This window comes from Mesocricetus auratus, unplaced genomic scaffold (genome assembly GCF_017639785.1).
Source record: "Mesocricetus auratus isolate SY011 unplaced genomic scaffold, BCM_Maur_2.0 Super-Scaffold_100676, whole genome shotgun sequence".
NCBI lineage: Eukaryota > Metazoa > Chordata > Mammalia > Rodentia > Cricetidae > Mesocricetus > Mesocricetus auratus.
In genome coordinates, this window is record NW_024429266.1 from 103,084,647 (window position 1) to 103,106,311 (window position 21,665).

General features: G+C 55.7%; 1 protein-coding gene and 1 long non-coding RNA gene across 3 annotated transcripts; one reads left to right on the top strand and one right to left on the bottom strand.

Moving 5' to 3' along the window:
• Positions 1 to 462: 462 nt before the first annotated feature.
• Positions 463 to 14,650, bottom strand: Btbd2 (BTB domain containing 2). 2 transcript variants are annotated; one of them, XM_040737853.1, is made up of 9 exons: positions 14,198 to 14,650; positions 5,459 to 5,578; positions 4,359 to 4,515; positions 3,757 to 3,862; positions 2,857 to 3,054; positions 2,310 to 2,520; positions 2,072 to 2,159; positions 1,720 to 1,866; positions 463 to 1,606 (listed from the first exon to the last, which is right to left on the bottom strand). In XM_040737853.1, the coding sequence occupies exons 1-9, from the start codon at positions 14,596 to 14,598 to the stop codon at positions 1,445 to 1,447; spliced, it is 1,590 nt and encodes a 529-aa protein (XP_040593787.1). In that variant the 5' UTR covers positions 14,599 to 14,650; the 3' UTR covers positions 463 to 1,444. The 2 variants fall into 2 exon arrangements, with proteins under 2 accessions (XP_040593787.1, XP_040593788.1); XM_040737854.1 differs by having other exon boundaries at positions 2,310 to 2,502; positions 14,198 to 14,643.
• Positions 1,820 to 3,201, top strand: LOC121136754. Its single transcript, XR_005873869.1, has 2 exons — positions 1,820 to 1,905; positions 2,938 to 3,201. It is a non-coding gene; the product is annotated as an uncharacterized LOC121136754 (long non-coding RNA).
• Positions 14,651 to 21,665: the final 7,015 nt, after the last annotated feature.

Sequence of the window (21,665 nt, forward strand, 5' to 3'; positions counted from 1 at the left end):
GGCTGGTCTCGAACTCACAGAGATCCGCCTGCCTCTGCCTCCCGAGTGCTGGGATTAAAGGCGTGCGCCACCAACGCCCGGCCACTTCCATCATCTTAAATCATGCGTTTGTCTGTGCATGCCCACAAGTGCAGTGGCAGCTCAGGTGGCTTGAGCCTCCCGTCAGACGCTGGGAACACAGGTCCTCTGCAAGAGCAGCAGGTGCTCTAACCCACTGAGCCAACTCTTCGGTGGCCCCTTTTTTGTCCCAGGCTAGCCCAGAATTCCAGCCTCTTCCTCCTAGGGACTGGGATGACAGCTCCCTTCTCGGGGCCTTAGCTCTTGCTGGTAGCTTGGTTGCCCACCTCTGCTCTTTTGGGGGTGTTGGGAAGGAATTTTTAGGGTTTTACATTGGTGGCCGAGGTGCCCACTTACCAGCCCCACAGCACCTAGAGGATGTGGCACTCAGTGGCTCAAGGTATGTTATGTTTCTTTCCTTTATTAAAAAAAAATCATTTGGGGACACAGTGTGGAGGGCTCACCTCCCATGGCTTTGGGGAGGACATGGGCTCTGGGCAGGAGGTCAAGGTATGGTGACACGAGGGAGGGGCCCCAGACAGAGGACTGTGCCTCCTGGGGCATGAGGACGGGGAGCCCGGTGGCTTTGAGAACCAGGGCTGTGGTTTGCACAGGGTGCTGTGGTTCCCGGGGGCCACAGCTGCAGGCGCAGTGCATCTGGGTGGGGCTTGACCTGCGGCTCCAGCCCTGCAGGCTCAGAGCTGAGCTCTGCTGGCCTCCCCTGCGGGAGCAGATCCACGGAGGCTGGGTGGTGATGGCCTTGTCCTAACACTGCGGGAGGGGCAGAAACAATGGCCCACATCACACCCATCCTGGGACAGAGTTTCCAGCAAGGCCACCAGCCCCGGCCAAGGCTTCTCAGGACTGACCATGCCCTGCACATGCACACGCCCAGGAGGCCAAGGGCTTCAGGGGACCTCAGTGTACACGGGTCAGGCCCTGGGTCCCTAGGGAGCAGCAGAGAACGAAGGAACATGAAACCCAAACCATCGGCTGGAGGACAGGCCTGAGCATGGGCTAGAGCGGGTGTGGCTCCAATGCATTGCAGAGTGCAGTTTCAGAGAACGGACAGGGGATGCCGTGGCACCCTGGGCACGGAGCGGGCCTGCTGCCTGAGCTGCAGGGACCACAGTGGGACCACAGACGCCCAAGCCACCGCCCCTGGCACCCAGCAGCTGTCCATACGGGACCAGGCCCCTCTGCCCCCCAAGACTGAGGGATTGTCTTGACAGGACCCAGCCCATGACCCGACCAACTCTCCAGTGCCTTGGCTGGGGTCACACTTGTCACTGTGGACACAAGGCAGCCCCTTCCGTGATGACGAGGGAAGTGGCAGGGAGGGAGGCTGGCCTGTGGCTGGCAAGGGGTGGCCTGGGTGGAGAAAGGCCTAGGTGTAGAAGATGACTTCCGGGATCTGCCCATCCTCCACGGACGTGCCATTGTTGTTCCCGGCCGCGTAACAGAAGGTGAAGCAGGTCTTAGCTCCCGTGGTGGGTGACTCATGAGTCACCTTGCGTAGGCCTTTGGTGCCGTAGTGAGAGTCCGGGCCCTGGCGGGGGGCGGGAGGCACAGCAGTGAGGCAGGAGCTCCAGACTTGGGGAACAAGGGGCCCCCACAGCTGGCAGGGGCGGGGACAGTGCCCTCGGGTGCACGCGGCCCCACCTTGAGCGTGGCGCAGGCCGTGTAGTTCACATTGGGCAGGACCTCCACTGGCTCCTTGAACATAACACGGAAGGTGCTGGCGGAGCCATCGCAGCTGAAACCAGTGTCATTCTGCCCGAGGACCGTGTTGCTGTCCGTGTGGATGATCTGGGGAGGCAACGCTGCTGAGGGCCTACAGCGGTACTGGTGAGCGGGTGTGGGAGGGGCCAATGGGCGTGCTCTCAAGGGGAGTGGGCGTGGCGTGGGGCGTGGCGTGCGTGGGGATGGGCACAGGGGACCAAGCTATGGGCGTGGCTGGAAGGCTGGCAGGGTAGACCGGCATGGCGTGGCATGGGCGAGGCTGGCAACGTACCTGGATGTTCACTTGATAGTCAGTGGGCCCGTGGATGGATCCGTAGAGCCCAAAGCCCACCACAAAGATGCGCTTGTTCACGGAGAACCTGCAGAAGGAATTAGGCGGCCATTAGGGTGCGCGCCTGAGCGGCATGGGAGAGCTATGCAGAGGGCGCACTGCCCGTTCGGGACCATGCGAAGGTCCTGCTGCCCCTTTCTTCCCAAGCCGCCTCCCCACTGGGGTCCTGGGGCCCCACCTGATTCGGTCACTGGTGCCACTGTAGCCCCAGCGGCTCTCCACCTGCTGGAACCGGTTGATGCTGCACTCCTTGCCGCGAAGGCAGCAGCGGGGCCGATCGATGAACTCGACGCGCGGCTTGGGGTTGACAGTGAAGTGTAGGAAGAGACTGACCACCTCCCGGTCCACCAGGATGCCGGACTGCGCCGGGCCTGCGGGCAGAGGGCTGGCTGACAGCACGGAGGGAAGGCGGACTCAGGGCCTGCCCCTCGGGCTGGGCAATTGTCCTTCCTGGGACCCACAACGACTTCTGCCTGACGCTCTCGGCTGGCCGACCTGCACCTGTGTGGATCTCTCTGGAGTCCTGCTGCGCTGCGGCACACCCTCGCTTCACACTGAGCACGTGGCCGCCTGGCCATGCACCTGGTTACCAACTGAGCCCCAGCCCAAAGCTGAATCCTGCGTGGTGGATAGGGTATGACCCCAGGATATGGAAACCCCAGGGCCCCAGGCGCGTCCCCAAGTCAGCCGTGGCATGGAAGGTGCGAGCTGTGCAAGCCTGTTACCTGCGGCAAACTCCTCGATGGTCATCAGGGGGAAGCGGATGAGACCCAGGGCCTTGCCTAGCGCCTTCCTCTTGTTCTCAGGTGTGACCTGAAGCTGCTGCCGCTGACACTCAGCTTCAGACCAGCGCACTACAGCATTGAACAGCCGAACCTCACGGATGCCGAGAGTGTCCCGCTCCAGCACTGCCACCAGTGTGTCTGCGGTAGGGAGAGCCTGTGAGCCCTGGTGCCTGTAACCACGTGGGCCTTGTGTAGACCAGCCACGTACAGGAGCCACCTCATAGCCAGGGCTTGGCAACTGTGGCCCTCTGTCCATGTTGATCAATAAAGTTTTATTGACACATGGCCCTCACTCAGCATTGCCTCCCTCCCTCTGTCCCTTCCAGAGTCTCATATGGTGCAGAATGGCCTTAAAATCACTATGTAGCTGAGGTGGCATGACCCTCCTGTCTCAACCTCTTGAATGCTGGAGTGGCAGGCTGGTGAGTGCGAGGTGAGCAGTCTACCAACTGAGCTGAGTCTCAGCCCTCTCTCTTTTTGAGACAGGGTCTCATTCTACAGCCTAGGCAGGTCCAGCACTCATAGCAATCCTTCTGCCTCAGCCTCCTGAGGGGGAACTGAGGTCACAGGAGTGCATTCCCACACCCTACGACTATTTCCTCTAGCTCTGACCTCACAGGGCCCTTCCAAGACTTCTGCAGATATCCATATAGAGGGCCTAGTGGTCTCTCTAAGGAAGGACAACACTGACCCCACAATCTCTTGGTCACAGGCCACCCCACTACCAAGCCCCACTGTATGTTACAGCCAGGCCCGCCACGTTATCTTCAAATCAGGGTCCCCAACCTGACCCAAACCCAGCACAATCCTGGGATCTGAGACCTATCGACCCTGACTCACCCAGGTCAATGTCAGTGAAGCCCTCGGCGGAGATGGCATCAGCCGTGTTCTTGTCTATGCTCTCCAGGCACAGGCTGGCTAACTGGGGCTCATCGAAGAGTCGAGCCTGCAGAGAGAGAGATGGCGATGGTCAGCACTGGTCGCCACAGCAGCCCACATCTGCACACTGTGCGCACCCTCATGATACACAAAGTGAAGACTACAGAGGGGGAGCCAGGTGTGGTGGCGCACGCCTGTCACCCCAGACCTCAGCTTGAGACAGAAGGGTCAGGGTTGGAGCAGCCTGGCTACTGAGTCAGACTGTCTCAGAGGAAAAGTCAACCACCACATCAAAAACCGGGCGTTGGTGGTGCACGCCTGTAATCCCAGCAGGGGAGGCAGAGGCAGGTGGATCTCTGTTAATTCAGGTCAGCCTGGTCTACAGAGGGAGTTCCAGGACAGCCTGGGCTACGCAGTGAGACCTCATCTCCAAAAACAAAAACCCCTCCCCCACTCAAAACTACAAGAAAGAAAATGGACATTGGTTGAGGTCACACAGGCACATGTGCACAGAGTCACACACGTCAGGTGGGCTGCACTGGACACCCAGGGACCACACCCACCTGCGTGAGCAGCATGAAGGCATTGTCAGCCCGTAGGTGCTTCTTCAGGAACTCCACACAGTGAGCCTCGAGTGCGGGCACGGCGTACTTCTTGGCGGTATACAGCGTGGTCATCACTGTCTCGGGCCCAATTTGTACTTCATCCGAATACAGGAACCTGAGCACGAGCATGGGCTATGAGAACACCACGTGACCCCACAACCAGCAGACCTGGGCAAGCACTGCTTATCTGAGAGGGGATGATCAGAGCTGACATCATCAGTGTCTCCTGCCCTGGCAATGTCTCTCACCCCGGGCAGGCGACTGGGAGGCCCCACAGCAGGGCTAAGGTCTTATGGCCAAGCTTAGGCCATCAAGGGTAAATCACAGAAAACCTGGTCAGGGCAGTGTAAGTGTCCACACCACACAGCACACTGCCCATTCCTGGAGACAGGCTGTTTCAAAAGGATAACCAAGTTAAGTCTTCCTTTAGAAGATTTAAAAGTATTATGAGAGCTTTGCATGAGATTACACATGCCATGCAAATATGGCCCTGAAGAAGCCACGGGGTGTTGGATCCCCCTGGAGCTGGCAAGCCTCTGCGCAGGGTTATGGGGTGCCCAGTCATCTCTGCAGTCCCTAAAACATTCTGAAAACTGTCTGAAGGATGACCTCTCTTCTCCAGATGTGTTCTAGAATGTTCCGCTTTCTAGCAGATGTGCAGTGATTTGTCTTCTGGCTTTTTGGTTTTTGTTGTTGTTTTGGTTTGGTTTTTGGTTGAGACAGGGTTTCTCTGTATTGTTTTGGAGGCTGTAGGTCCAGCCTGGCCTCGAACTCACAGAGATCCGCCTGCCTCTGCCTCCCGAGTGCTGGGATTAAAGGCATGTACCAGGACCGGCTTGACTTCTGGCTTTTCATACTCTACCCCGTATTCTAACACCTCACTGTGGTTAGAGTGATCTGAAAACTTATTTGAAGCCGGGCGTTGGTGGCGCGGCAGAGGCAGGCGATCTCTGTGAGTTCGAGGCCAGGCTGGACCGACAGCCTCCAAAACAATACAGAGAAACCCTGTCTCGTAAAACCAAAAAAAAAAAAAAAAAAAAAAAAAAAAGAACACTTACTTGAGCAGTGCCAGGAAGGCAGCGGGCTCCACGTCAGGCAACTCGATCTCAGTGGATGTGGTGGCCATTCCACCATTGAACATCGCATCGAAGACAGCACTGCCCACTGCGAGCACAAACCTGAGCCAGAAGAGAGGGCGCCTGTCCGTGAGTCTTGCTGGCCCAGGCCAGTCAGAGGCCCGATCACACCCACCTGCAGAGACCCTGGTGGAGGCCTTTCTGGACCTCAGATACGTCTAGAAGGAGGAACCGGAAGGAGGAGGCTGTAGAGGGGCCAGCACGAGGGCAGCGCCACATTTCTTCATGCTCACGCCTGCTCACCCCCCAATTCCCTCATTCACTCCCTCATCCATTCACCTGGCCCTTCCCGCTCTCATCAAATCTCCAGGCCACGATGGCAGGCAGGGGGATCCGGCCCTCACAAGGGAAAGCGGACTGGACTCCAGGGGCTGGGCAGCAGCTGGGAAGGGCAGGAGGGCTTGGGGCAAGGGCAGGGAAGAGCCTGAGGAACCTGTGGTGGTGTCAGTAATGAAATGCAAACGGGTCACGTGACTGCCACGGCCACTCCAGATGGAGCCGTGTGGGTGAGCCAGGACAAGATGGAGGGCATGACGGCCGGGTTCAAGACCCACAGTGACGCCAGTTCAGTGAGACCCCACCTCAGAAAACATGGAGACACCTGACATTAGCAAAGCACCCACATGGGAGAGCCCGCTTGACACCCCAACACGTGCAGACATCCACAACAAAAGCATTGTAAGAGCTGACAGGGAGACCCGCATTGGTGGTGCAGCCTTTAATCCCAGCACTCGGGAGGCAGAGGCAGGTGGATCTCTGTGAGTTCGAGACCAGCCTGGTCTACAGAGTGAGTTCCAGGACAGCCTCCAAAGCCACAGAGAAACCCTGCCTTGAAAAACCAAAAACAAACAAACAAAAAAAAAGACCGGCAGTGACAGCTTGGAACACAGCTCATGTTCTGGTGGAGACAATGGCCATGGGGCCAGCCCAGTGCTCTCTCCAGTGGACACTCTGGACATGTAGACGGCCCACGCAGGAGTAGGACAGGACCAGCAGCCGCGGCAGGGCCACTGCTGAGGGATGAGGAGCCTGCAACCTCCACAGAGCCTACCACCCTGAGGGCACACCCTCTCACGGGCACACGGGCCTCGCTGGCCTACAGTACCCAAGCTCCCTCCTACCCAGTCTGGCCACTGCCAACTGTCTGTCACATTGGACAGGGGTCAGACTGGGCACCACCATGTCCCAGGTAGCAACCGAGCACACCAGAGCCTCTCTCGGGAACTGGCCCTCCCAAGAGGAATTAGCTGAGACTAATCAAAGAGGAAGCAGGGAGGCGGGCGCCTTCACGAGGGAAACACGAGCAGACATTCAGAGGAGCTGACAGCTGGCTGGACATGACCTGTCACCTCAGCTATGCAGGAACCAAAGCACAACGGGAGTTCAGGGCAACCTGGGTAACTCAGTAAGACCTTGTCTGAAAAAAGAAAAAGAGATGGAGCCCTGCCTAGAAGCCAGTGAGGGGCTGGGGGCGTGGTCAGGGATAGAGCCCCTGCTTAGACTGCCCAGTGAGGGGCTGGGGGCGTGGTCAGGGATAGAGCCCCTGCTTAGACTGCCCAGTGAGGGGCTGGGGGCGTGGTCAGGGATAGAGCCCCTGCTTAGACTGCCCAGTGAGGGGCTGGGGGCGTGGTCAGGGATAGAGCCCCTGCTTAGACTGCCCAGTGAGGGGCTGGGGGCGTGGTCAGGGATAGAGCCCCTGCTTAGACTGCCCAGTGAGGGGATGGAGCATTGCTCAGCAATACAGCACCCCTCTGGCATGTGCATACCTATAGACTTCATGCCCATCACTGCAAAGCCAGAGTGGAGAAACTGAGGCAAACACCGGAGCCTGGTGTTCTGATAGTCGGAAGGGACCCGCCTGGGGGCCTTGGACAGAGTGCAGCTGGCTAGACCAGGGTCTTGGCTCTGAGGTCTCAGTCACAGACCCGCAGTCCTCCAGCTCCTTTCCCCATCCTGGCCCAGGTGGAGGCTGGGAACCCTGAATGTTCATCAAAGCAGAGGCTCGAGGGCCCAGGCCATGCAGCAGTAAGCCAGAAATAACTTCCCTGCCAGCGCCTCCACTGACCACGCAGAAACCCAAACCAGAAACTCAGGCGCCCAGCTGCGCCTGACATGGAGGCCCTCTGTGACTCACAGCAATGGGACAACCTGTCCCAAGGGAGGCCCCGGAAACCCTGCTTGTCCCTGCCTCCATTCCCCGGCAGACATCCCAGCCACCAGCCTTTCCCTGTACACTTCTATTGTCCACTATGGCTTCTGGAGCTCTTTGCAGGTGACAGGGACATACACATGCCTGCTAAAACATACTCAGGGTTCCCAGCAGCCAAAGGTGGGAACAGCCCACATCGGACCAAGTGTGATCAGACGTTCTACACACTGGAGTACCACACAGCCATGAACAGGAACAAGGCTACGTCACACATTCTGGAGCATTGGGAACGGAGACATCATGCTCAGTGAGGCAACCAGAGGACAGGGAGGCGCAGGAGTGACTGCTGACTGCTGCGCCTGCTGGACAACAGCGCTGGCTGCACTATGTCAGCGGACGCCGTCCCAGTCACCCGGGCGTAGGCACAATTAAAGTGGTGAACTGGGGGCTGGAGAGACGGCGGCTAAGACCACAAGCCACTCCTGCCAAAAGCCCATGTTCAGCTCCTAGCACCCATGTTGGGCACTTGCTACCAGTGTCAGGGACCTGGAAACTGAACTCTGCAGGCAGGCACACTCACTGACATAGACACATGAACACCTGTGTGAGCACACGCATATGTTCACACATGCATGTGCACACATACACACATGGGAACATGTGCATAAACATACATACACATATGAACACACATGCACACACAATTAAAATAGATCTTTGCTGTTGTTTCTTTGTTTCAAATGGGGTCTTACCCACATAGCCTGGGCCAGCCTTGAACTCAAGATCCTCCTGCCTCAGTCTCAATGTTGGGACCATAAATCTGCACATACAGGACACGGCCGGAGCCTTACAGATGGAGCGGCCTGCTGTGAACGCAGACACCTGTGCCAACAACACACAGCGATCACAAATAGTGAGGCTCGCACAGGCACGCTGACACTCAACAGGGCATGAGTCCAGATCCTATCTCAAATGTAAAAAGCCAAGCAGGGGCCCACCTTTGGCCCCAGCACACAGAGGCAGAGGAAGGCGGATCTCTGTGAGTCCAGGCCAGCCTGGTCTATAGAGTGCGACCCTGCCTCAAAAATATATACATATCTTTTTTCTTTAGACAAAACTATGCAGCTAAGGCTAAACCTAAACTCCTATTATTCCAACTCAGCTTCCTGTGAGTTAAAATGGAGTGTTGAAAACGGAGGGAATGCACTACTTATTTATTTTATTTTATTATTATTATTTTTTTTTTGGTTTTTTGAGACAGGGTTTCTCTGTGGCTTTGGAGGCTGTCCTGGAACTGGCTCTTGTAGACCAGGCTGGCTTCGAACTCACAGAGATCCACCTGCCTCTGCCTCCCGAGTGCTGGGATTAAAGGCATGAGCCACCAACACCCGGCACTACTTATTTATTTTAAAGAGTCACACTGCTGAGTTCAAGGCCAGCCTGGTCTACAGAGCAAGTTCCAGGTCCACCAGGCCCACACAAAGAAACCCTGTCTTGAAAAACAAAACAAAACCCTAGTTAGCCATGAACCTGCCAAGTAGACCAGACTTGCCTAGAGCTCACAGAGATCTGTCTGCCTCTGCCTTTTAAGCGCTAGGATTAAAGGCGTGCGCCAGCACTGTCAGCTATGAAGGGAATCTGAAGAGAACACAATAAACAACGTTTTCCCAACTTACATGAATGGACTGCTAAGAAAGGTAATAGGCCAGATGGGGCTGGAGAGATGGCTCAGGGGTTAGGAGCCCTGGCTGCCCTGGCACAGGGCTTGGGCTCAATTCCCAGCAACCACACAGCAGCTCACAACTGTCAACTCCAGCTCCAGGGACTCTGGTTCCCTCACACTGGCATGCACGCAGGCAAACCACCAATGAACACAAAATAAATAAATAAATAAAAGATAAAATAAGTGAGTAAATAGGCCAGGCACGGAAACACACACCTGTCATCCCAGGCCCCAGGAGCCTGAGGCAGGAGAATTGTGGTGAGCTGGAGGCCAGCCAGGCCACGCAGCGCGATGCAGTCTCAGAAAACAAAACACAACAAGAGGGCACCAGGCGGGTGGGGGGGGGGGCGGCGTGGACTGCATGGGAGCTTGGTGAGGCGCCAGGCCCTGAGCCACATGGCCAGCTCCTCAGGAGGGACCAGAGACACACAACAGCCGAAGCAGGGCAGCCTGTCCCGAGTGAGAGAGCTACCCACCAGGAGGAGGGCAGCAGATGGCTTCAGGAGGACCCACGCACCCCAGGACAAGCATCCCAGGCAGACGCTCTGCCCACTGGTCCCCGAGCTGATGCAGGGGCTTCAGAAGCCCGTGGCAAGGTGTGGTGGGATCTGTGTGTGGCCCCTGAGACTCCATAGGAGCAGGGCATGGAGGCGCAGGCCTGGCATCTCAGCCCTGAGGCTGGAGGACCGCAACAGTTCCAGGCCAGCCTGTCTAAAAACCAAACAACAACGAAAACATTAGGACAGGCACTCAACTGCCAGAACCCAGGCTCCACGAGTGGAGCGCTCGCTGGCATGGACTGAGCCTGGGTTCCGGGAATGATGGAGTACATGCACTATCCCAGCATGGGGAGGTAGCAGGAGGAGGGTCAGGAGTTCAAGGTAATCCTTGGCAACATAGAATTCAAGACCAGCCTGGGCTACATGAGACTCTGTCAAAACAAAAACAAGTGGCAGGAGGGAAGGTTCAGTGGTTAGTGCTCTTCCACAGGACCCGAGTTCAGTTCCCAGCACCCACACAGTAGCTCATAAGCAGCTGTGCTCCTCCGGACATTGCATGCACATGGTGCACAGACATTCACGCAGGCAAACACCTGTACACATAAAAACAAATAACAAAGCTGGGCAGTGCTGGCGCACACCTTTGTTTCCAACACCTGGGAGGCAGAGGCAGGCGGATCTCTGTGAGTTCGAGGCCAGCCTGGTCTACAGAGTGAGTTCAAGGACAGGCTCCAAAGCCACAGAGAAACCCTGTCTCGAAAAACCAAACAAAACAACTAAACACACACACAGCTGCACCCATCCTCAAAGCTCCTTCTGCCCATGGCTACAGCCAAGTTGAACAGTTGCTATGGAGCCAATAACTGGACAAGACATTTCTTCTCTCTGTTGTGGGCTTGAACCCTGAACCTTACACATCTTTTTTTTTTTTTTGGTTTTTTTTTTTTCGAGACAGGGTTTCTCTGTGGCTTTGGAGGCTGTCCTAGAACTCGCTTGGTAGTCCAGGCTGGTCTCGAACTTACAGAGATCCATCTGCCTCTGCCTCCTGAGTGCTGGGATTAAAGGCGTGCGCCACCAACGCCCGGCGAACCTTACACATCTTTTTTTTTTAATTGTATTGTATTTCTTTTTTTTTTAATATTTTATTTATTTATTGTGTATACAGCCTTCTGCCTGCAGGCCAGCAGACGGTACCAGATCTCATTCAGGGTGGTTGTGAGCCACCATGTGGTTGCCGGGAATTGAACTCAGGACCTCTAGGAAGAACAGTCAGTGCTCTTAACTGCTGAGCCATCTCTCCAGCCCGAACCTTACACATCTTAAGGCAAGTGTTCTACCACTGAGCTACAGACAACCCCAGCAGAAATCTGGCCCTTTCAGTGAGTTTGCTGGCGGGTCAATACTGGGTGTCACACTCTACTCTCTCTACTGAGACGGGGTCTCTCTGTACCCCAAGCCCACCAATTCCAGGCTCTAGCCAGCCAGGTAGCTCCAAAGACTCCCTATCTTCACAGCTGTCTATCTGGCTTTTATGTAGGTGCAAACCTTCATCCTCTGAACTGTCTCCCCAATTCCTGCTTTGTTTGTTTTGTAGATAGGGTCTCATGTAGCTCAGGCTGCCCTAAAACTCACTATGTAGCCAAGAATGCACTCCAGATCCTCCTGCCTCAGCCTCCAGAGAGCTGGTGACAGGCGAGCACCACTCAGCTTCTCTGGGTGGCCTCAGGTGTCACACAGGTCTCCTCTAATGTCAGTCCCAACCAGGACCTGAGCCAGCATGAGACGCTAGTGCTCCTCTAGGCCGGCAGATCCCTCACATTTGTCATTTGTGACCTTGACGAAGGCCCAGCCAGGTGCTGCCCTCGATCTGACTACAGTGGGGTTATATGTTCTATGGTCACACAGTGGCCAGAAACCACAGGAACCCAGAGGTTCAGGACATGCCTCAGTGAAGAGTTTGTCCACCACACACACAGGTCCTCAGGACCCCAAAACAAAGGGACAGAATACGACAGGGCCCTGAAGACCACATTAAGGAAGCCAGGTCTGCGCAGGCTATGCAAGGCCTCCGGGAGGGTCCTTCCTAAGTCTCCCAGGCTGGAAGGGGCTGTTCCTTAATCTCCCTTTCCTTTTAAATTACGGGAATGAGTACAAGTGCCTTTTGAGACCAGAAGCCAGAACCCCAGGAACTACAGCTACAAGCTGCTTCAAGGCACCAAGGCAGACACGGGGAATCGAAGCTTGTCCTCCACAAGAGCACGTAGCATACTCTCTTAACCCTGAACCGTCTTCCTGCCTCCAGTGAGCCACAGCCCCAGCCCCTCTCCGGGGGAGTCTTAGGAGCCATGCCCCAAGTCCTCAGCTTAGTTTTTTTTCTTTTCTGATTATTCTTTTTTGTTTGTTTTTTGAGGCAGACTCTCAATATGTAGTCCTGGCTGTTCTGGAATTTGCTGTTGGTTTTTGATTCACAAAGATTCACCTCCCTCTGCTCCCCAAAGACTAGACTAAGACTCTTCTGACTTTTGCTGACAGGATCTCCTAGGAATTTGCAGTCCCCTGCCTCAGGCAAAAGGTGAATCACAGCCGGGCGCTGGTGGCACAGCCTTTAATCCCAGCACTCGGGAGGCAGAGACAGGTGGATCTCTGTGAGTTCGAGGCCAGCCTGGTCTACAGAGTGAGTTCCAGGACAGCCTCCAAAACAATACAGAGAAACCCTGTCTCGAAAAACCAAAAAAAAAAAAAAAAAAAAAAAAAAAGGTGAATCACCACACTGCTTTCCTCCAAATTTTCAGCCGTTAGTCACCTGCAACGGTGTTAGGCGGGAGTCAGGCCCAGGGATGCCACCACCCACGTGTGACCTACATGTCCCCTCCCCACAGCAACCAGCGAACTCCAGCCGAACCACGAGGGACAGTTATAAGCACATATGGAGTCACCACACCCCAGCAACCCCAGACAGGGCTATAAGTCCAGTACGGCGGGCATGGAAACTGAGGCCCAGAGAGCTCAAGATGGAGGACCCTTTCTGACGCTGCCCAACAACTCAGACCACTAACCTCTCAGCCACGGTGCCACGTCCTCCACTGCCCACCCTGCCACCTGCCACATCCCCTTCTCTGCAAGTTTCCTGGGGGACGTGGGACCCCTCCATCTTCCTGTTCTGTCCTTGCTATGAGATTCTCACACACACACCCCAGCACTCCTAACAGGAAGAGACCACCTCGCTCCTCCCCTGGGTCTACGTTCCCCATTCTGACGCCAAGCAAAGGAACTATCACAAGTATTCAGATGTGCCCAGGACAGCATCGGCAGGGTGGTGCCCACTGCTCCTCATCTGGAAACCCTTGAGAGCCGACTCCTTTAAGACGGTGCAGGGCCCTTGCCCACTCCCAAAGAGCTCAGTGGGAGCATGAATTAGATGTGTCTGGTGAGATCTCGGGCGCTAGCTCGGGAGCCAGGGAGCCCAGGATGAGAGGCAAGAGCAGGGTAGCCAGGGAGGTACGGGCGTCTTGGGGAAAGATACCCTGCTCAGACGGTGGGGTGAGGAGGGAAAGGGGGTCCTAGGAATTGGACAAGCTAGAGACCAGGAGTGGTGGGGTGGCCGGAGGGTGCCTGGAGCAGGATGCGTCCTAGACGGAGGGTCAGGAGCAGGACCTGAGGACCAGGTCCAAGAGAGGCAGGACCCAGAAGGGAGTCCAGGAGCGCGGGCTCCCCATGCTCAGGGACTGGACTGTGATGTAGGGGTGTCCGATAACTAGGTTCAGGTGAGCAACAGGAATGCCCAAGGCTTTAGACTCAGAGTCTCGGGGTGACACGAGGTCTGGGTGGTGTCGGTCTGAGATACATGGTCCTGGGGGGATTGTAGGTTCTTGGGGTGCAAGGCCTGGGATGCAGAATCTAGGGGTAAAGGATCTGGATGCAGTCCAGCGTCTTGATATTAGGGTTGCAGGGTCCAAGGTTTGACTGCAGGGCTTGGGGTGCGGGGACCGGGGATGTGGGGTCTGAGGATCACATCCTAGGTATTTCAGCGTCTCAGCTGCAGGGTCCTACAGTGCTGGGTTCATGGGGTGCAGGGCCCAGGTGAGGTGCAGAATGCGGGAGGGGAAGGGATGGGGTGCAGGGTCTGGGTAGGATACGGGGTTTGGGGTGCAGGGCTTGTGATGCACGGTCCTGGGTAGGGTGCAGGGTTCCAGGACGCTGGTTCCTGGGGTGCAGGGTCCGGGTGGGGTTCAGGGTCCAGGGGTGCAGGGTCTAGGGTTGCGGGGTCCGGGCGCGTCCCGGCGGCCCACCTGTGCGCAGGGACGCGCTGCGAGCTGAGCCCCTTGCCCACCAGGAAGTGCACGTCGCACAGCACCTCGTTGTTGAAGAGGAAGGCGAAGCGCTCTTGCACCGTGGGTTTGGTGGCCTGCCAGTTGTACACGGGCTCGCGCAGCAGCGCGCCCGGGCCCGCGTCGTCGCGCTCGTCGCCCACGGCCTGCGCGTCCGGCCCGGGCCCGGGTGGCGGGGACGGAGGGGGCGGCGGCCCCGGGGCGCAGGCAGCGGCATTGCCGGCGGCCGCGGCGGCATTGGCGCTGGGCCCCAGGCCGCCCGTGCCAGGCCCGACCCCCGGCGGGCACGACGCACGCCCGCTGCCGCCCGCCGCCATCTTGTCGCTGCGGCGCGGGGGCGGGGCCACGGAGGGCGTGTTCATTTGGGGCGGGGCCGTCAAGAGGCGGAACCTGAGAGGCGCGAGGGAAGGCGAGGGCTGAGGGGCGGGGCTCCGAGGAGGCGGGGCCTGCGAGGAGCCGGGGGAGGAGGGAAAGAGGGAGGAGCGGACGGGCAGCCAGAGGGGCGGGGGACAGGGCAGGGCTAGGAAGGGGTGGGGCATGCAGAGGGAGCCGGGGAGGAGGGCAGACGGGGAGCAGAGGTGGGGAGGGGCAGAGGGAGCGAGGAGCGGAGGAGAGAGGAGCTAGGACGGGGCGTTGGGAAGGGAGAAGGGGCGGGGCACAGCCAGGTCAGACGAGGAAGAGGCGGGGCCTGGAGCGAGCCGGGGGAGGAGAGAGGGGGACCGGGAGGGGGTGGATACTAGGTCAGAGGGGGGGGAACGGGAGCGACGGGCCGAGAGGAGGTGAGGTGACGCGGGGAGGGGCGCGGAGAAGAGCTGGGGAGGAGGGCGGGGCTACGGAGGCGCTGGCCCCCGAGCGGAGCACGGGCAGGGGTGGGAAGAGCAGGCGGAGGTGTGCAGAGGTCACCGAGGCAGAGCCTGGAGAGGGAGGGGACCAGGAGGAGAGGAGGGGCAGCGGGAAGAGGGGCAGAACCAGGAAGATAGGGGCAGGGCCGCCCGCGGAGGAGCCCTGGAGAGCAGAAGTGGGGGAGGAGCGGGGTGAGTCCGGGGGAAGGGGAAGAGGGGAGGACCCAGGGGAAGCAGCCGGAGGAGGGACAGAGGGAGGGGCGGGGCGGCGGGGGGGCGGACAGGTGGAGAAGGGCGGTTAGAGGAGGAAGGAATGGATGCAGGGAGAGAAGGCAGGGAGGGCGGAGACGGCGCAGCCGAGGGGGAGGAGGCGGAGGGGCGGGGTCACGGGAGGAGGGCGGGGCCATGGGCGGTGGCGGAGGAGTCGGGATGGAGGGGAAGAGGTGGGTGGGGGAAGCTGGGGCGGGGAAGTGGGAGGAGTGGGAGGCGCTGAGGATGAGGCGCGCTCGGGGCCCTGTTAGAGAAGCCTTGATCCCACCACACGCTTGCCCCAGCTCTCAGCCTAGCGGACCCAGCTCATGGTCGGGACGTAGGACGTAAGATCCCAGAAAAGGAGGTGAGAACGCTGTGAGGCCAGGCAGAGCGAAGAGGAGGGGACGCCGGACCAGACCTGAGGTTCGGGTGCATGGTGTTGTCTGCGGCCATTGAAGGTTGGCACCCTGGCCTGTGCCTGCCTGGGAATGCAGTCTAGTGTCTTGCTTTCCAGGACAGCCTCCAAAGCTACAGAGAAACCCTGTCTCGAAAAGCCAAAAAAAAAAAAAAAAGGCTGCTTAGGGAGACCCTGCCTCAGACTAAACATTTTTTAAATAAATAAAATTTAAAGACAGGAGGAAAGCAGGGAGGAGAGAGAGAGATCAACACCAGTTACTTGGCTCAGGCCTGAGTCTCAAGATTTTCTATCCAGAAACAGGTTCTGCAGAGGGGTGGGGATGGGAGGTGCTTGTCCTCACCCCCTCCCAGAGAGGAAGAAGTCCCAGCCCCAGGGTAACCCATCTGAACAGGTCTCAACAGCCTGGATCACACCTTGCCTGTAGGCCATGACAGCTCAGAGACTTTTGTCCCAACAGCTAATAAGTGTCTGTACTGTTTGGACAAGTCCAGTCACTGTTCTGTTCTTTGTAGCCAAAGGCTGGGAATTGGGGTAACCATCTTTAAACACCTGCTATTAAGGGACTTTGCTCTTGAAGTGTTCATAAAACATCTCTATAACGCCAGGCAGTGGTGGTGTATGTCTTTAATCCCAGTACTCGGTAGGCAGAGGCAGGTGGACTTCTGTGAGTTCGAGACCAGCCTGGTCTGTAAGAGTGAGTTCCAGGACAGGTTCCAAAGCTACACAAAGAAACCCTGTCTCAAAAAGCCAAAAATAAATAAATAATAAATAAAGGCACTCTCATGTAGCTCAGACTACTTAGTTGAGGATGACCTTGAACTCCTGACATCCAGTTCCTGAATGCTGATGTGGCTCACTCGCCTTGCTGGGAATAGAGTCTGGGGATCCCTGTACACTCAGCTGTGCCCCACGCCCACAGTCCTAATCCTAACACAGTGTAGTTTATTCTAAATTCTGCCGTGAGGAGTCAGATAAGGACCTGCCTGAGCAGCCCCCCCCCCTCTGTAGGGAAAAAGGTCCAGTCAAAGAAACACACCCTGAGCGGACAAGCAGAGCCAAAGAAAAAACACACTTTGGCCCTGCAACCAGAACTAAAGAAACGTATCCTGACTCTGAAACCAGTGCCAAAGAAACACACTTTGTCCCTGGAATCAGAGCCAGTGAAAGAAATGCACCCTGGCCCTAAAACTAGAGCCAAAAGGCTAAAAAGGACCAGAGAAAGAAACACACTTTAGCCCTGAAACCTGAGCCAAATCTGACCCTAACCCTGTGCAGAAAACTATCCAATCCTCAAGCAGAGCTCTAGCCAATGTGAGCTCAGCACTAAAATCTAACCAATCCCCACCCTGGAAGCCCTATATAAACCCTGTGTCTGTTCAGCTTGTGGCTGTTTGGCTACCTGGCTGTCCTCTGCCACTCTGGCAGAGGACAGCCACTCTCCTGGATTTCTTTCCTCCCAATAAACCCCTTGGATGAGCTTTGGGTGAAGACCTTCTTTTGCAGTGGAACAGAGGCAACCCTGGGCAGGGCAGAGCGAGCAGGGCTGTAACATTTTTGCCGGGGAAACCTTCCCTTGGCAGAGCGGAGTTGTTATGCTGGGCTCTCCAGTCTCTGCTCTCCGGGAGAAGAGCTGAACTGTAGCAACTTAGCCCAGGAAACTTTCTTCTGCTGGAGGAGTAAAACTGCTACACTGGGCAAACATCGCCAGCTGGAAGACCCTGTCCTGCCGGAGCTGAGCCGATACACAGGGGAAGGCTTTCCCTGAGGCAGGGCTGTAAACTGCCAAGCTTACTGCGGCCTGTGGTGTTCCTTGGCTCCCGAGCTCCAGGACACCTTTCCATCTGAGCTGTGTAACACTCAGTATTCTGTGACTCCCGAGTGCCAGAATACCTGACCCATCCGATCCGACCGAAATGCCTACACTCCCCCATCCTATCCTGGAACTCACTCAATCTGGCCCTGAACTATCTCATAAGGGATCCTCCTGCCTCGCCTCTGTCTCCCGAGTGCTGGGATTAAAGACACACACCACCACCGCCCAACCATTGTCCTGCCTTGTCCTTAGACCCTGTGGTGTCCCTGGACCATGGGTGACGCGGGCTGGTCCTGAAGGCCCTTCTTCTGGGGTTCTAACACAAGGAGACACAGCTGGTCAGGGTGAAGCCACACCTAGAATTCAACACTGCCTTAAGCTCTGGCCCTATTCCCTTCCAACAATAAGCAGATGGCACTCTAAACGTGAAGACACAGCAGCAGAGGCTCCTTAGACATACAGAGAGTGAGCATGAGAGAAATGTTCAGGGGTCACAGAATCAGGCTGCTGTTTGAAAGCAGGTCTCACAGAACCCAGACATTTCCCCAAAAGGACGGTAGGGACCTGGTCTTCACGCCCCGTGTCCTGTGCCCTCCTCTATGGCCTACGGCATTTGTGGTTGGTATTGTTTGCAGAGGGTCACTTGTCCTAATGTTGGGGATGTCCCTCCATGTAGCTGCTCAGCGTCACGCCCCAGTCCCTCACTGAAGGATTCTAGGTGGGGCTCCACACTGAGCGGTACCACAGAAATTCCCTCTACCATTTTCTGAGGTAAGTGACTATGTCTCCCTGGCTGGCACTGGGTTCTGAGAAATCCTCTCACTTTCTCAGTATGGATCATGAATCAAGCTTCAGTGACACTCTCCTTAAAAGACTTTTGTTAATTTATGGTGTTTTCTCCTCTCTCTTGTAACCAGACCGGGCCTCTAGAGGGCGCCCTACACCATCATGCTCCCTGTTTTCCTTTTGCTTTTTTTTAAATTTTATTTTCTTGTGGTTGTTTTTGTGTGTTTCTGTGTGTTTCCCTGGCTGTCCTGGAACTCACTCTGTAGACCAGGCTGGCTTAAAACTGACAGATCTGCCTGCCTCTGCCTCCCAAATGCTCAAATTAAAGGTGAGCTCCACGATGGTCTGACCTATCTTTGCTTTTTTATAAATAAACTTTACAGCTGGGTGGTGATGGCACATGTCTTTAATATCAGAAACAGGCAGATCTCTGGGAATTCAAAGTCAACCTGGTCTACAAAGCCAGTTCCAGAATAGCCAGAGCTGTTACACAGAGAAACCCTGTCTCAGGAAATAGAAAACAAAAAAATCTACTGATGGCTGAGTGTTAAAGGCACACACCTTTAATCCTAGCATGCAGGAGGCAGATGGATCTCTGTGAGTTTAAGGCCAGCGGGGTCTACAGAGTGAGACCATATCTCAAAATATATAGTAAAACAAGCACACAAACCCAATTAGAGAGACAACAATGTGCTAATCCAAATACATTGGTTTGCTATGGAATCATTTTGACCGGAAGGCTTTAAACTGCAAACTCAGCTGCTGTGGGTGAGGGTGGGCCTTGGGACAGTCAGCTATACAGTGATGAACAGGCTCATCGTGGGTTCCCCAAAGGTGAGACTGTCTCCCACTTACCCCACTCTGCAGATCATTTCTTCCCCACAAGCAATCTCTGTCCCCAGCCCTGTTACCAACTAATATCATCCCACTATTTCAATCATTTCTTCCAAACTTCTTCCTTCTGTGTGCCCTTGTGCGAAAATTTTATTTATTTATTTATTTTTAAAGATTTATTTATTTATTATGTATACAGTGTTTTGCCTACATGTATGCCTGCTGACCAGAAGAAGGCACCAGGTCTCATTACAGATGGTTGTGAGCCACCATGTGGTTGCTGGGAATTGTACTCAGGACCTTTGGAAGAGCAGTCAGTGCTCTTAACCTCTGAGCCATCTCTCCAGCCCCTGTGCGAAAATTTTAAATCAACAACTCCATTGTTAGTTCTGCTGTTACAGTGCTCAGGGAGTCAGCACTGGCCTAATATACAGTCCAGCATTCTGTCTCCAGCACTGAGTAAACCGGGCATGCAGAGGACACCTGTCATCTTAGTACTCACGAGTTGGAGGCAGGAGGATCAGGAGCTCGAAGTAAACCTCGGCTATGGAGTGAATTTGAGACTAGCCTGGGCTACATTAGACCCAGTCTAAAATATAGCACTCGGGAGGCAGAGGCAGGCCGATCTCTGTGAGTTCAAGGCCAGCCTCCAAAACAATACAGAGAAACCTGTCTCGAAAAACCAAAAAAATATAAAATACAGTAATGGGCCTCATGCCCCAGCGGTTAACCACCAGCTTCTCTGCCACAAGACAGAGGTTCAGTTCCCAGCAACCGCACTGCAGCTCACAACCGTCTATATCTCCAGTTCCAGGGACCTCCGAATCGCCCCCGGCTCCTCAGACACCAGGCATGGGTGTGGTACACAGACCCAGTGCAGGGCAAGTGCTTGAGCGCACACAAGAATTATACAGCAACAGAAATGGAGAATGGGCATACGGCTCAGAAGTTAAGCCTTTGTCTCACACGGACAAATTCTAACCCTGCAAACAAATTTAGAAAAAATAACGCTTAAGCCAGGCGTTGGTGGCGCAGCCTTTAATCCCAGCACTCGGGAGGCAGAGGCAGGCGGATCTCTGTGAGTTCGAGGCCAGCCTGGTCTACAGAGCGAGTTCCAGGACAGCCTCCAAAGCCACAGAGAAACCCTGTCTCGAAAAACCAAAAAACAAAAACCAAAAAAAAAAAAAAAGTGGGGTGCAGGCTGGGTGGTGGCAGCTCACGCCTTTAACTCCAGCACTTGTGAGGCAGAAGCAGGAGGATCTATGTGAGTTCAAGGCCAGCCTGGTTCCCGGACAGCTAGGGCTGTTACACAGAGAAACCCTGTCTAAACAAACAAACAAATGTGGGTGCAGTAATGCATTCACACAATCTCAGCACTGGGGGACAGAAACAGGAGGACCCTGCCGCTCACTGACCAGGCAGCCTAGCTCATCAGTGAGACACCTGCTGTTAACTCTGGCCTACACACACACACACAATCACCAGCCTCAAAAGGTAGATTATATCATATAAACACTGAAACAATTTCAAATCTGCACACTCAGTAAATGCTCAATAAATACAATTTACTTTATGTGTGTGGGTGTTTTCCTGTATATGTCCAATTGCCACGTGTGTGCAGTACCTCTAGAAGCCAGGAGGGGGCATCAGATCTCCTGGAGCTGGAGTCACAGATGGTTGTGAGCCACCATGTGGGTGCTGGGAATCAAATCCAGGTCCTCTATAAGAGCACCCAGTGCCCTTAAGAGCGAGCCATCTCTCCAGGCCCCAGACATCTGCTTAGTAGGGGCACCTCAGAGACAGAGGCAGGGGTAGCCTCCACCAGTCTCCCGGCATCTCCTCCACCCGGCGGCGGCTCTGTGCTACTGGGGGGCAGATCTCCATCATGCACCCCTGGCAGTCATCTTCTCTCCCATCTACCTTTTCCTCTTCCACCCTCCCTCCCGCCATTACAACCAGGACCCCAGACTACAGTCACTTCAGCCTCCAGCCCCGGTGATAGGACCTGCTCCTGCTTCCCACCGCTCTCCGACACCCAGGGTGTAGGCGGATGTGGTGTGGCACTGGGTCTACAAGCTGCATCTTGCAGAGGCGACAGCCCTGGGTTTCAGTTCTCATGCCAGATGCCACCTCCACTCAGGTCCTGGGGCCGAGTGTCCCTAGACACCAGAGCATGTTTCCACTCTGGGCTCCATGTCCTCAGAGGACCCTCTTCCCGGGGCCTCCATGGACGCCATGTCACCAGCCATGACTGCTCGTAATCCATCCCGAAATGTCTGTCTCACTGACGGCACCATGTGTTTCTTTGGTCTACCTTGTGACATTTTTTTGGGGGGGGGTTCAAAACATGGTTCTCAGATGGTTTGGTCTTGCTCCAATTAGTTGATGGGACCACAAACTTCCTGTGGGGGGAGTGGGAGGAGAGGAGGGAGGGGGAACTGGGATTGGAATGTAAAAAACTAGTTAATAAAAGAGAATAAACAC

What these genes read in the sequence shown, in the direction of transcription:
- Btbd2 (XM_040737853.1), bottom strand. Translation starts at nt 14,598, where the DNA reads ATGAACACGCCCTCCGTGGCCCCGCCCCCGCGCCGCAGCGACAAGATG. An exon ending in GCCTTCCTGGCACTGCTCAA is followed by an intron (nt 4,516 to 5,458) that starts GTAAGTGTTCTT and finishes GCTCGTGCTCAG; the next exon opens with GTTCCTGTATTCGGATGAAG. An exon ending in CTTCACTGACATTGACCTGG is followed by an intron (nt 3,055 to 3,756) that starts GTGAGTCAGGGT and finishes TCCCTACCGCAG; the next exon opens with ACACACTGGTGGCAGTGCTG.